The 13,611-nt window shown below is 38.5% G+C and overlaps 1 protein-coding gene across 1 annotated transcript in view; it reads left to right on the forward strand.

Moving 5' to 3' along the window:
- The window catches only part of LRIT3 (leucine rich repeat, Ig-like and transmembrane domains 3), a 15,900-nt gene extending 5,605 nt beyond the window's left edge, over positions 1 to 10,295 (forward strand). Inside the window, exons 3-4 of the mRNA XM_032401004.1 lie at positions 7,148 to 7,453; positions 8,965 to 10,295. Coding sequence (XP_032256895.1) covers positions 7,148 to 7,453; positions 8,965 to 10,112 — 1,454 coding nt within the window. The 3' untranslated portion in view covers positions 10,113 to 10,295. The remainder of the gene's footprint in view (positions 1 to 7,147; positions 7,454 to 8,964) is intronic.
- Positions 10,296 to 13,611: the final 3,316 nt, after the last annotated feature.

The following is a 13,611-nucleotide window of genomic DNA, read 5'->3' on the forward strand; positions in this document are numbered from 1 at the left end:
GACTGTCCTCTTTGGGTGATGGGACATCTTTTCAGTATTCTGTATTTTCAAAATGTTCTGCATTGATCATGCATTGCTTTTATAATAATGATGATAATCATGATAATAAATAACAAAAGACATTTTGAAACATGACCAGTCATATGTGGCAGCCGGTCTTAGCAAGGCCTGCCTGCTATGTAATGAAAGGGAAAAGACGTGCTCTCCTCTAAAAGACTAGCTCATGGGCGCCTGGGTGGCTCAGTTGGTTAAGCGACTGCCTTCGGCTCAGGTCGTGATCCTGGAGTCCCAGGATCGAGTCCCGCATCGGGCTCCCTGCTCAGCAGGGGGTCTGCTTCTCCCTCTGACCCTCTTCCCTCTCGTGCTCTCTGTCTCTCATTCTCTCTCTCAAATAAATAAATAAAATCTTTAAAAAAAAAAAAATAAATAAATAAAAAAAATAAAAGACTAGCTCATGTGTGTGAATCACACACAGAAAACTCAGTTTTCGCATCTGGAAAATGGAGGTAGGAGGACTCACTCTCTCTTGCTCATAGGATTGTAATGAGAATATTATGAGATAGTTTATGTGACAGTTCTTTAGAATATGAGGTAAACAGCCTCTAAGGTTATGATTTTAGATCGACAATAATCTATAGCAGCTGAGATTGAGATGGGAGTGTCTTATAAAGAAAGACTCCTCTATTTTAGCTTTTTCTGTTATTTTACCTATATCTGAGTCTTCCAATTTCATCATTAAAATATGGTGATGAAAACCAGTTCTAGCTTTTCTAGAATTCAGTGTTTAGCTGTAGCAATTATATCTTTCCAGGTGCCCTGGAGAATTTACTTTTCTATTATTATAGTGGAATATAGTCTGTTTTATTTGTTAGTGTCTTGTGTTTATTACTGTTAGCAGATGGAAGTTCTGTTTGTAACAATAGTAATAGCTAATATTAATGGAGCTCAGGGCCAAACCCAGTTCTTATACTTTATAGATATAACTTTTTCCGGTCTCATGTTAACCCTGTGGTAAGTACCATTTCATCCCCATTTTATAAAAGAAGAATTGAGATACACGTTAAGCCACGTGTCCAAATGTACCCATCACACAGTGATGGAGCTGGGGTATGAATACAGGTGGTTTGGCTCCACAGCTCTTGCTGTTCCCCATTCCTTTGTCATGCAAGGTATTGTATGTAATAATACCAGAGTTCTCTTCTTCATATATGCATTACTGATCTCTTTAAGTCATGTCTTTATTTTAAAAAAAACAATTAGGAAGAGGCTTTTCCATTACTCCTCTTTTCTACATGAGTAAAAATATCAACTTAATAAAATTGTCCTCTAATGTATTATACAAACATAAACTAGTGTCCTGCAAGTAAACATTTAAATGAACTGTGAAACTAGACTGGATTTTTTATTTGCAATACAGGTAAATTTCCATGGCCTCTTCCTCAGGGATACACAAATATTTACACAGGCAGACTCTGTAAGGCCCAATACTCTTTGTCTTGGAAAAAGCATGCAGGAGGAGAGGACATAAAATGCTTTTTGGGGGGCTTTTTACTGGTACTCGAATTTGCTCAATTGCAAACATGAGTTCTTTTCCTGTTCAGAATAAAGTTTACCTGAAGGGCAGTAGCCACACGAGTATTCCCACAAAATTTTTCTAAAATGGCATTCATTTAATTCAAAAACACTCCTCAATCCCTGTTGATATGCCTGTTCTTTTCGAGGCACAGAGGAGATAAATCCACATAGTTAACTCCTTGCCAGGTGCTCTTTTGGGGACTCCCTGGCAGTATCTCAGCCTTCAGGACAATGCCGTAAATTGGGTCTGTGATTATTACCTGCTTTGTACAGCTGGTGAAGACGCAGAGTCAAGCTTCAAGTTCAGTCCATCTCCAGAGATATCATTCTTTTGTTTTTAAAGCCTTTTCTAAATTGAGGAGTTGAGGTATAATTTGCACACGTGGATCTTAAGTGTACAGCTTAGTAAATGATGATAAATGAAATACCCCCACGAAACCCACACCCTCATTAAGATATGGAATAATTTCATCACACTGGGAAGTTCCCCTGCTCCTCTTCTCAATCAATGTCCTCCATTTCAAGCAACCACTGTTTTTATTTCATTGCAATAGGTTAATTTTGTCTGCCCTAGAATTTTATGTAAATGGAATCATGTAAGATGGCCCTTGTGCCTGGCTTCTTTCATTTAGCATTATTGTTTTTGAGATTCATCCACGTCACTGCCTGTATGGGTAGTTCCTTCTGCTGAATCATTTTCAGTTTTATGAATATATGAATTGTTCATCCTTTCTCCTGTTTTTGGACACATGGGCTGTTACCAGTCTTTAGCTATTATGAATTAAGCTGCTATTAACATTCTTGTGCAAAGCTTTTTGTAGCACATATTTTCATTTCTCTTGGATAAATTCCTAGTCTTCAAATTGCTAGGTCACAGGATGGCTATATATCTTTTTAAGAAACTGCCAATTTTCCAAAGATGTTGTACCATTGTACACTCCCACTAGTACTGTACAACAGTCTACTTGCTCCATATCCTTACCAACACTTGATGTTGTCAGATTTTTCTCACTTCAGCCTTTCCTGGGGGTGATGGGTCAGGGAGTGATTTGACATCGTGATTTTAATTTGCATTTCCCTGAAGACTAATGGTGTTGACCATGCTTTCATTGGCTTATTGGTCATTGCTATATTCCTTTATGCCAATATATAACTAAAAAAAATTTTTTTTAATTATTAAATACAAGCCTTTTGTTAGTTACATGTGTTATTGATATTTTCTCCAAATCTGTGATTTATTCATTTTCTTCATGGTGTCTTTGGTAAGAAAGTTTTAAATTTTATTTTATTTTATTTTTAATCTTTTTTTCTTTTTTAATTTGACAGAGAGACACAGTGAGAGAGGGAACACAAGCAGGGGAGTGGGAGAGGGAGAAGCAGGCCCCCCGCTGAACAGGGAGCCCGATGCGGGACTCGATATCAGGACCCTGGGATCATGACCTGAGCTGAAGGCAGACGCTTAACGACTGAGCCACCCAGGCGCCCCAAAAGTTTTAAATTTTAATGACATCTGATTTATCAGTTTTTTTCTTTTATAGTTAGTGCTTTGTGTGTCTCATCTAAGAAATATTTGCCTGCCTACAAGTCACAGAGATTCTATTTTCCTTATAGTTTTAACTTTTATATTCAATTTCTGGCTTTAATATTCTTAGCTTTTATGCTTATGACTGTGGTCCATCTCAAAACAGTTTTTGAGTATAGTGTGAGGTAGGGGTTGAGGTTTTTTCCATGCAGATGTCCAGTTGTTCCCCCACCATTTGTCGAAAAGACCTTACTTTCCCCCGATTTGTTAAATGCCACTGCCACCACAAAACTGACTAAGGCATGGTTTTTGCTTTCAAGAGCTTATAGTCTGCAGAATTACTTTTGAACAGAAATTTATTGCTGACTTTTCACCAAAAAATAGCACATTTAATTCAACTACTGTGATGCATGGAAAACATTATCCTTTTAGAAAAGGAATAAGGCAAAGTTGATTTGCCCCTATCCAAGAATAGTTAGATGACCTAAATTTTAGTGCAAATTACTGTGATTGTGGTTGGTATGTTGCCTTGAAGGAATGCAGTACAAATAACAGTTTAACTTCAGGGAGTTTTTGTACCTCTGTCCCCAAAAGGAAAACAAAACAAAACAAAACACTTGATGAATGGGTTCAACACTCAGGTCACTATTATTATTCGGGTTTTAAAAGTTGTGCCTTTGACCTTGATATTTCAAAGCTAGAATAAATTAAATTAAATTAAAAATATTTTCCTGTTTTATGTAACTTTAAGACAGAGCCAGTTGGATTTTTATTTTTATTATTTATTTTATTTATTATTTTATATATTTTTTTCCCAAAGATTTTATTTTATTTGACTTTTTTATTTTATTTTATTTGACAGAGAGAGACATAGTGAGAGAGGGAACACAAGCAGGGGGAGTGGGAGAGGGAGAAGCAGGCTTCCCAGGGAGCAGGGAGCCCGAGGTGGGGCTCGATCCCAGGACCCTGGGATCATGACCTGAGCCGAAGGCAGACACTTAACAACTGAGCCACCCAGGTGCCCTGGATTAATTTTTAAAAGAATTTTGTTTCAGGGGCGCCTGGGTGGCTCAGTCAGTTAAGTGTCCGACTCTTGATTTCAGCTCAGGTCATGATATCAGGGTTGTAAGATGGAGCCCCTGCATTGGGCTCCATGCTCGCAGAGAGTCTGCTTGAGATTCTCTCTCTCCCTCTCCCTTGGCCCCTTTCCCTGCTCACGTGTGCACGCGTGCTCTCTTTCTTTCTCTCTCAAATAAGTAAATAAATCTTTAAAAAAAATTTTATTTCACCATTAACACATGTTTATGATAGTTTCAAAGCATGAATAAAACTGTTAATGTTACAGTTCTTGGATCTTTCCCTATGTAGACATTTGTGCTCCAGACATCACTGCTTTGACATGTGTTTATAGATAATAGCACTTACAGCTGCCACCCATGGCTCTAGATGTTTTGAGGTGACGAAATGAGTTATGGTGGAAGGAATATTAGATTAGGAGGCTGAAACATCTGGGACTTAGGATTCTAAGCTACTTACAGAATCAAGGCAATAATCTCTTTGTGCTTTAGTGTCCTCTCTGATGTGAAACTCAAAAGAATCATACTAACTTCCTGAGGTCAGGTAAGACAGATAGAGTTTGAGAATGAAAGCTTTAAAATCAGGATACCAAGGTTCAAATCCTGACTATATCCAGTTGTATGACCACAGGCAGATCCCTTAACCTCTCTGAGTGTTGGCTTTCTCCTCTTTAAAATGAGGATGGTACTAATGTTATCTACCTCAGCTATTGTCAGGATTGAGGTAGACAAATCCTTTAGCATGCTTAGCACTGTTGGAAGATAATTTTCCAAGGCCTCTCACATTTCTGCAAGTCTTCTGAGCCAGATGCTGTCACTGACTGTCTTTTGTCCTCAACTATCTTTTTAAGGATGTTTGTGTACAGAACTGCTTTGGAAGGTAAAGGTATGTCTCCCTCCAGAGAAAGGGTAGGCATGTTTACTGCCCAGTATAATGAAGATAATGTCTTCCTCCAGAGCTGTAAACTATCCTCCGTCTCTGACCAACTGAGAGGTGTTGGCCATCTAAAGTAGGATAAAACTTGCGTCTTCTGCCAACTGGGAGGTGTTGGCCATCTAAAGTAGGATAAAACTCAGACCCTTTACAATTCCTGACAGGGTACAATATTTGCCACATAGGAAGCAATCAATAACTGTCAACTTGTTTTGTTATTATTTTATAAAGAAAAAATCTAGCATAACAAGTGTTTTGAGAGCATAACATTTACTCACATAGTAATTATTACATGACAGAATGAATTTGATGTTTGCTGGCAAGTTGGATATTAGAGACTGGTCATAGATTCACAGGACTAAATGTAAGAGGAAGAAGTTCAAGGTAATTCACCCATAAATGAAATTTCTAAGATAGAAGATAAAAAAAAAACACTGAGTTTTTACCAATACTGGAAGAAAAATATGAACCAATCATGAAGTGCTATTATGATAAAAATAGACATAAATATAAACAAAAATAGATGTAAAAAGAACTTACGAATGAACGTTTAAATCTTCCAACATGGTCAGCATTTTTAAAAATGGCAGTTCTGTCTTTTCTCCTTATTAATCAATGTATAATCTACTCTACTGGTAAAAAGCCACAACCACAAACCTTTTTGAGATAAAGCCCCTGCAGCCTTGGGCTTTATGTGAGGCTGCTGTGGGACATCATCACACTTAACATCCTTAGAGACTTTTGTCTGCCAAGGGCTCTGAAGCACCGTCTTAGATCTTTCTGGGGTCTTAGCAAATAATTTTATAGTTTCACCCTCCCTGGATCTGATTTTTGCTCAGAAGGCCTTTCTTAGTTTGAGAACTTTGGAGAGGCCAGGAGTAAGAAGGAGGCTGTTTTTTTTTTTTTTTTTACTTTACTATGTTCAGTTTTATTATTGAACCCAGCAAGTTTCAGCTCCTTTCTCTTTAACGGTTCTTCCTTACCTGCTGTCTGTCCTTTCCCATTTTACCGTGAGCAGCAAGAAGACGCCAGGTAGCACTCTCAGCACTTGGTGTGGAAATATCCTTAGCGAGAACATTCGTTTCATTGAGTGCACTTTATACTTTCCATGTTAACCACAGGTGACAGTGTTTCTCAACTTTCTGCTACTCCATCAAAGGTCTCCTTTCCTCTAGTTTCCAATAGTTACATTTTCCTCACTTTCCTTGAAAGCTCTCACTGACGGTCCCCTTGAAGGCCAACGCACTTCTGCTAACAGTTCGAAAGCTGAGGGAGGCAGTCCTCCAATTGGAGGCTGTCAGCTAACTGTATTCCTTGCTGCTGATTCTCTCGTGAAGGGGATTTGAGCAGTGCACCTTCTTGGCCACCACGCATGACATTCATGCCAAGCTCTGTTCCAGCCTCTGCCCGTTTCCAGTCTTATCTCCCGACATTGCGTGCTTCTCACTCTATACTTCTGCTACACAGAACTTGTACTACCTTCACAGGTCTTCAAATCACACAAAACCATGACATAGTGTGGGCTGAATTAGGTGCCTCTCTACACCCTCCAATATCTACAATAATATTAGTACTTTCCTAGCACCCTAGAACTATCTCTAGCCCTGTATTTCTAGTGTTCGGTGGTACTTGGATTAAAACCTTGGCTTGGATGCTGATTAAGCTATATGGCCCTGCTCAAATCATTTGATTTCTCTGTACCTCAGCTTCTTCATTTTTAAAATGGGAGTAGTAATCCTCTTCCTCATCTTTTGGGATTAAATGAAACAATACAGATAAGTGCTTAGAACAGAGCCTTGTCCAGAGTAAATGCTCAGTAAATGTTAGCTATGATCACTAATGACCTGACCTGACAGGCTCTGTTCATTCAGGTAGCCAAACTGCAGGGCAAAACTGACAGGGAGGTGATTCCATTTCATCTCTCAAAGCACTTCTGCTTTTTAGGGAGACAGTGCAGACCCCTGCTTGCCCAAGAGGCTGTGATGTAAGCAGAAGTCAACAGAATAACCTTTATCAATCTTTTCCTCCCTTCTGGTTTAGGTCTGCAGGACAACCCTTGGTTCTGTGACTGTCACATTTCCAAAATGATCGAGCTGTCAAAAGTTGCAGACCCTGCTGTAGTGCTTCTCGATCCACTGATGATCTGTAGTGAGCCTGAGCGCCTGACAGGGATTTTGTTTCAGCGGGCTGAGCTGGAGCAGTGTGTGAAGCCGTCTGTTATGACCTCGGCCACCCAGATCACGTCTGCTCTGGGCAGTAATGTTCTGCTGCGGTGTGACACTTCTGGCTACCCTACCCCACAGCTCACCTGGACCAGATCCGACAGCTCGCCAGTTAATTATACAGGTATTTTCTTTTTTCCTGTCTTTAAAGATTTTATTTATTTATCTGAGAGACAGGCAGAGCACAGGCACGGGGAGGGGCAGAGGGAGAGGCAGACTCCCCGCAGAGCAGGGAGCCCGATGCAGGCTAGATCCCAGGACCCTGAGATCATGGTGTGAGCTGAAGGCAGACGCTTAACCGACTGAGCCACCCAGGCGCCCCCAAAATTGGCTAGTTAATTCTAATAAAATATGCCAAGATTGTTGGATGAAAGGAATTTGAAAGGTTCGTTTTATTGGTTAATATTTTCCTCAGTATATCTAACTACATAGATGAAATTAGACAATCTGATTTTTTTTTAGATAGAAAACAACATGATCCAGTGGCTGGATGATTGCAAGTAAGGCCCTTTGTCTTGCTGCATCATCTTGGATATGGCTCACTTTAAAATGTGTAACTATTACAGTTTTCTTAGAAAAGATTTTCATACAGGTTTCTCATTTTTGAATGATCATTTAAATAATAAATTACATGCAAACCTTATCATGAAGCAAAAAGTATAATTTTTAGAAATATTGGTTACATAGACTTTTTAGATCCTACTATGACCAACTCAATGTTTTGGCCTTAGTTTCAATAGTGATATTCTGATGAATTAAAGTGATACATATTTTAAAAACTCCTTAAAATTAAATGTAAATCAAAGTAAAAATAATGAAACCTGATGGAATAAGAAATAGTTAAGCCCTAATATTCTTATAAGTAGATAGTAAATGGCCCACAGCTTATGGTATTAAGTTAAATTTTGGGATACTAAGATACCGCTTAGTACATTATTATTCTACAGAAAGCTTCAGAAATCAAGACAGAATGGTAATATGTTAGGTTTTAGTGTTTAGGAAAGTAAAATTCCAATTTTGCAAAAACTATATATTATTCTACAAATAAAAGAATCCATGTTTTACTAATTTATCTAGATTAAATATAAAATGAAAGACTGAGAATACTAATTATGACTTCTCTATGCCAGAAAATGATCTGCTATGCCATCTGGCTGTGTAGATAGATAGCATTTTATTACAATGAAAAAATATTTGGGGAAATATTTAAGATCTTGTAAAAACCATTTTATGGGACCACAGTGAGTTAAAACTGGAGGGCATCCTTGAGATCACTTTGTCTTATCCCCTTATTTTAAAAGTACAGAAACAGAGGCCTAAAGATGCTAACTGACTTGTCTGAAATTACATACTAACCTGTGAACAAACGTTTACTAAAACCAAGTCTCCCAATTCATACCCTTGTGTCTTTTTAAAATACCATTCTCCATACAGACCTCATGGTACTTGACATGTCCTAGACCTTCATGTAGACAATATACAGAACTACCACCTTCTATCAGAGACTGGTGATAGTGTGCCATTTCCCTCTTGGTTTATATGAAAGGGATGCAGGTAGAACCAGATCGGTTAGCATGTTGCTTGAGTTTCTCCTTTTTTTCCCCTCACAGAGTATATATATATTTTTTCTTACAGTAATTCAGGAATCTCCAGGGGAAGGAGTCAGATGGTCCATAATAAGCTTGACAGGCATTTCTTACAAGGATGCTGGGGATTACAAATGTAAGGCCAAAAATTTGGCTGGAATGTCAGAAGCTGTGGTTACTGTGACAGTGGTTGGTGTTGTCACGACCACCATATCATCAGATACCTCTGAAAGAACTGGAGATCACCCTGAGGAAGAAGTCCAGCCAGGAGCTAGAGCTACATCCGTACCTGGTTCATTGTCATCTCCCTGGCCTTCTTCCTCCCCTGCTTCTTCCATTTTTCTTTCTACTTCTACTTCATTTCCTCCCTCCACTGCTTTCTTCTCCTCATCTCCTTTCCTCTCCTCCATCGTTTCTTCAGCCACAACTCTAAGCACTAGAATTTCAACAAGCCCCACCATGGCCAGCCAGCAGTCACTCCAGCTCCACCCAGATGGGAAAAGAAATTTAAAGGTGGAGATGGGTGGAAGTAAGCTTCCCTCAGCCAGTGCAAGTAAAAAAGAAGAGTTGGCATCGGTGGATCAAGCGACGCCAATGGAAAAGAATGCCACGATAGAAAATCTCAGGGTAGTCGGTGAGACTGAAGAGAGTGTGACTTTGATGTGGAACACCATCAACACCACACATAAGTCTGAGATGACAGTATGGTACTCCAAGTATGGTGAGAAGGACCTGCTGCTGCTGAATTCAGACTCCAGCAAGAGCCAAGTAACCATAGATGGCTTGGAGCCTGGTAGGCAATACATAGCATGTGTCTGTCCGAAAGGAGTGCCTCCCCAGAAAGACCAATGTATTACCTTTTCTACTGACAGAGTTAAAGAAGAAGGTGATTCTCGAGTGTCTTTTCTTGTCGTGGTGAGCGGTACTGCCTGTGTTGTTGTCTTGCCATTGATTTTTTTCCTGTTGTACAAAGTTTGTAAACTGCAATGTAGGTCAGAATCCTTCTGGGAAGATGATCTGGCAAAAGAAACTTATATCCAATTTGAGACCCTGTCCCCCAGGTCTCAAAGTGTAGGGGAACTTTGGACGCGAAGGCATAGAGATGATTCAGAAAAACTGCTGCTTTGTTCTAGGTCAAGTGTGGAATCTCAGGTGACTTTTAAAAGTGAAGGTTCGAGGCCAGAGTATTACTGCTAAGGTTTTACAGCTTAGGTACATGTGAACTCCACAAAATTTCTTCCACGCAATTAAGGATCTGAGGATGTAGATGACCCTCTGATTGGATGACTTTTGTTCAGACTTTCACATCCTCTATGAAAATCACAAATGGAGTGCTTTTAACTGTGCTTAAAAAAAAATTACCTAGTGAGGGGCACCTGGTTGGCTCAGTCAGTAGAGCCCGCAACTCTTGACCTCGGAGTTGTAAGTTCGAGCCCCACGTTGGGTGGAGAGATTACTTAAAAGCTACCATGCGACTTCTGAACCGAAAAAACAAATAGTCTTGATTTTTGTTGTGTGGAAGATGTCCATAGAAATAATTTTTGGGGTAGTGCTTAATAAGTTAATAGTATGTTTTAGGGTAATGTTTTAGTTCTTAAAAATAAATTGATGTGAGAATTGTTGTAAAAAAGTGAAGTCTGAATTTTAAAAAGATAGTTTTTCTGGGAAGTGAAGAAAGATTAGTATAACCAGCTAAGCCTTGATGTTCACCATGTTTGAAGTGCTTTATGGTATTTGCTGTGGGTATTTATTGCCGTTGCCTAGTGGGCGAAAGTGAGAAAGTACAGAATTTTGCATTCACTAAGGTTAAGTCCAACCCAATGGAGAGGGAGGGCTCCAACTCTTGGTACCATTATGCATTACAAGACTGTAGAGTTGTATTAATATTGTAAGAAAAAATTTTCCTTTATCCTTAGAAATATAGGTATTAGCAAAAAGAAGTTTAAAAAGAGGATCATGAAAATAGTAAGGCCAATTCTAAAAATATTAACCACTGCATCCTAATACATTTGCTAATAGACTGTATGGATCTTTAAAAAAAAATAAGTGCTCATTTTGAAACAATCTAATATTGTGATATTTACTCTTCTCTTCCTCTCCTTTTCTCCTTCTCTCCCTCCCCCTTCCTTCCTTCATTTCTTTTTTTCCCTTCTGCTTTGTCAGAAGATATTCAGGTAGCCAAAGGACCACATCTAAGCTGTTTGTCTTCTGCCATGTTATATTTTGATTTCCTGGCTACAGGGAAGAACTTTGAAAGTCTTTTTTAGATCTGAAAAGGATGTTTTAGGATTTTGAAGAGCAGTTTCAATCGATTAACTTGGTCAAATTTTCTAGGTAAAAAACATCAGGGAAATTGAACTGGAGTTGGGCACACAGATAGGAAAGGGGCTTCGTACATAAAATTTAGGTTTTTTTTTAAAAAAAAGTTTATCACCACCTTTACTAAAGATTATATTCTCTTTACACTGGAGACATTGGAGTACAGAACGTATTTATTAAGGTGTGTCAGGAGTCTTGAAATACTCTGAGAAGCAAGTTCTAAGAAAATCCTATATTTTGCATAAGCAATAGATTGGCTTTAATGTAACATACTGTGGATATTATAATACAAGGAGCTGGACAATGAAAAATTGTTCATTCCAAATGGCTCTTAATTAAAAAGGAAAAAGAATTCCAGTTTAGACATACTCTATATATTAGGAGGAGACCAGCATGGATGGAAGGCCTGTCCAAAATGCCCAAATGTATAATTTCCTCTCCTTTCCTTCTCTTTCCTTTCCAGCCTGTTTGTCCTTGGTGCTTTCATCACTGAGTGCATTGTCTCATCATCTAACAGTTTTAAATTCAGTATGCATTGTTAAGATTTGTTAGAAAAATACCTTTTACAGACAATTTTGTGTCTAGCTTCAAATTCTGTCGGGATCAACTTATTTTAAATTAAAAGATTGCAAAAACTTGCATTTTTTTACTCTAAAGACATGATGGAATTCACTGCCATATTTAAAATGTTCATACAGACTGCCAAAGTACTACCAGGTTAGAAATAATGACTACTGGAGAATGTTACGGACTACTGAGGCAAGTGGCACCCAGATTGTACAAAGGAGGGTTATCTGTTAAGAAAGGAGACTTGGCCCACCCTGATCAGGTAAATTACTGACTGCCTTCATAACCAAAATCAAGTGAGGCCTGCATTTAATTTTGACCAATGAGGAAAAGCTAGCTGCTGGTGTGGAGGGGAGAAATCATCTCTGTCATCTTCAGCTTCATGGTCTTGGCCCATGAAGTGAATCCTAAGTAATGTGTTACTAATAGTGAAAGAACTAAAATTGTAAATCAGCTACTTTCTAAAAATACATACACTTGAGTGTAGTCAAATGATATCTGATGGTATCATTGCTCCTATGTTCTTACAGGTATGCTTTCCTGAGTGGGAGGAAAAGGTTGATGTAGCAAGTAGCATGAAAGTCTACGTAATCAAGAGCCTGTTTCTCAATGTCACTACCAGCATTGTAGAGAGCAATCAGAACTGACATATAGCAAATATATGTGACAATTAAATATGATTACAATGTTTTACTTTCAGACAAGGTATATTTGAGGTTTGTAAAACTTGGGTAAATGGTGAGGGTGTGTCACATGGGAGACTATCATAAATGATGTGCTATGATATAAAAAATGTTGAGAACTCCAAGCTCATGGTTTATGATGGCCACAAAAGAAAACCCTGGACTCTAGAGTCAGACAAGTGTCCTGGACTTTGGGAAAATTTTACAAAAGTTCAAAGACAAAAAAAAATTTTTTTTTTTTTGAAGATTTTATTTATTTATTTGACAGAAAGAGAGACAGCGAGAGAGGGAGCACAAGCGGGGGAGTGGCAGAGGGAGAAGCAGGCTTCCCGCTGAGCAGGGAGCCTGATGCGGGGCTCCATCCCAGGACCCTGGGATCATGGCCTGAGCTGAAGGCAGACGCATAACGACCGAGCCACTCGGGCGCCCCAAAGGCAAAAAATTTTTGACCCACAGACTTGAGTCTCGAAAAGGGATTATGGCTAACAAAGGGAGATTTTAAAAATCCAAAAACTTTTAGCTGAATAATTGTGAAATAATTTAAATAAAACAGGAGACAGCTCAGGAAAGTTGAATGGCTGTCTACTCATCTGAAAGTTTAAATAATATATGTAGAAGATATAAAGAAGGAAGAGTAATCAAGGATGAAGGTAGAGGTGTAGCAAATCTATTATGAAAGTGCCATAAACTAGGGCCCCCAATAAACTGAGGATCAAAAATATGGTAAAGTTGACCAGAAGGAACTGGAATGCTTTTCTGTTGTTGTAGTTGTTACAAAGAAAAAGGAAATAATAAGTCTACTGTTTAGAGATGATAAGAGAAAGTATATCAAAGAAGTAGCAGAATCATTCAACTCCTATTTTTTCTTCTCTTTTCTAAACGGGTTTTCCAACTGAATATGGAGAAGAAACTACGAAAAGTGAAAATTTTAGCCCAAGATAGGTAAGGGATTAGTAAATTAACTCCAGGATATTTTAAATGAGGCCAGATAAATTACTATGATGGTAACAGAATTTTCAGCCATAACCTCAGAGCTACTGTTTAGTAGTCTTTGAAAAGTCATGGCAAATAGGAGATACCACAGATCATTAATGACTAACTTTCATCTTTATTTTTGAAGATTAGAA

This window comes from Phoca vitulina, unplaced genomic scaffold (genome assembly GCF_004348235.1).
Source record: "Phoca vitulina isolate PV1807 unplaced genomic scaffold, GSC_HSeal_1.0 scaffold3, whole genome shotgun sequence".
Taxonomy (NCBI): domain Eukaryota; kingdom Metazoa; phylum Chordata; class Mammalia; order Carnivora; family Phocidae; genus Phoca; species Phoca vitulina.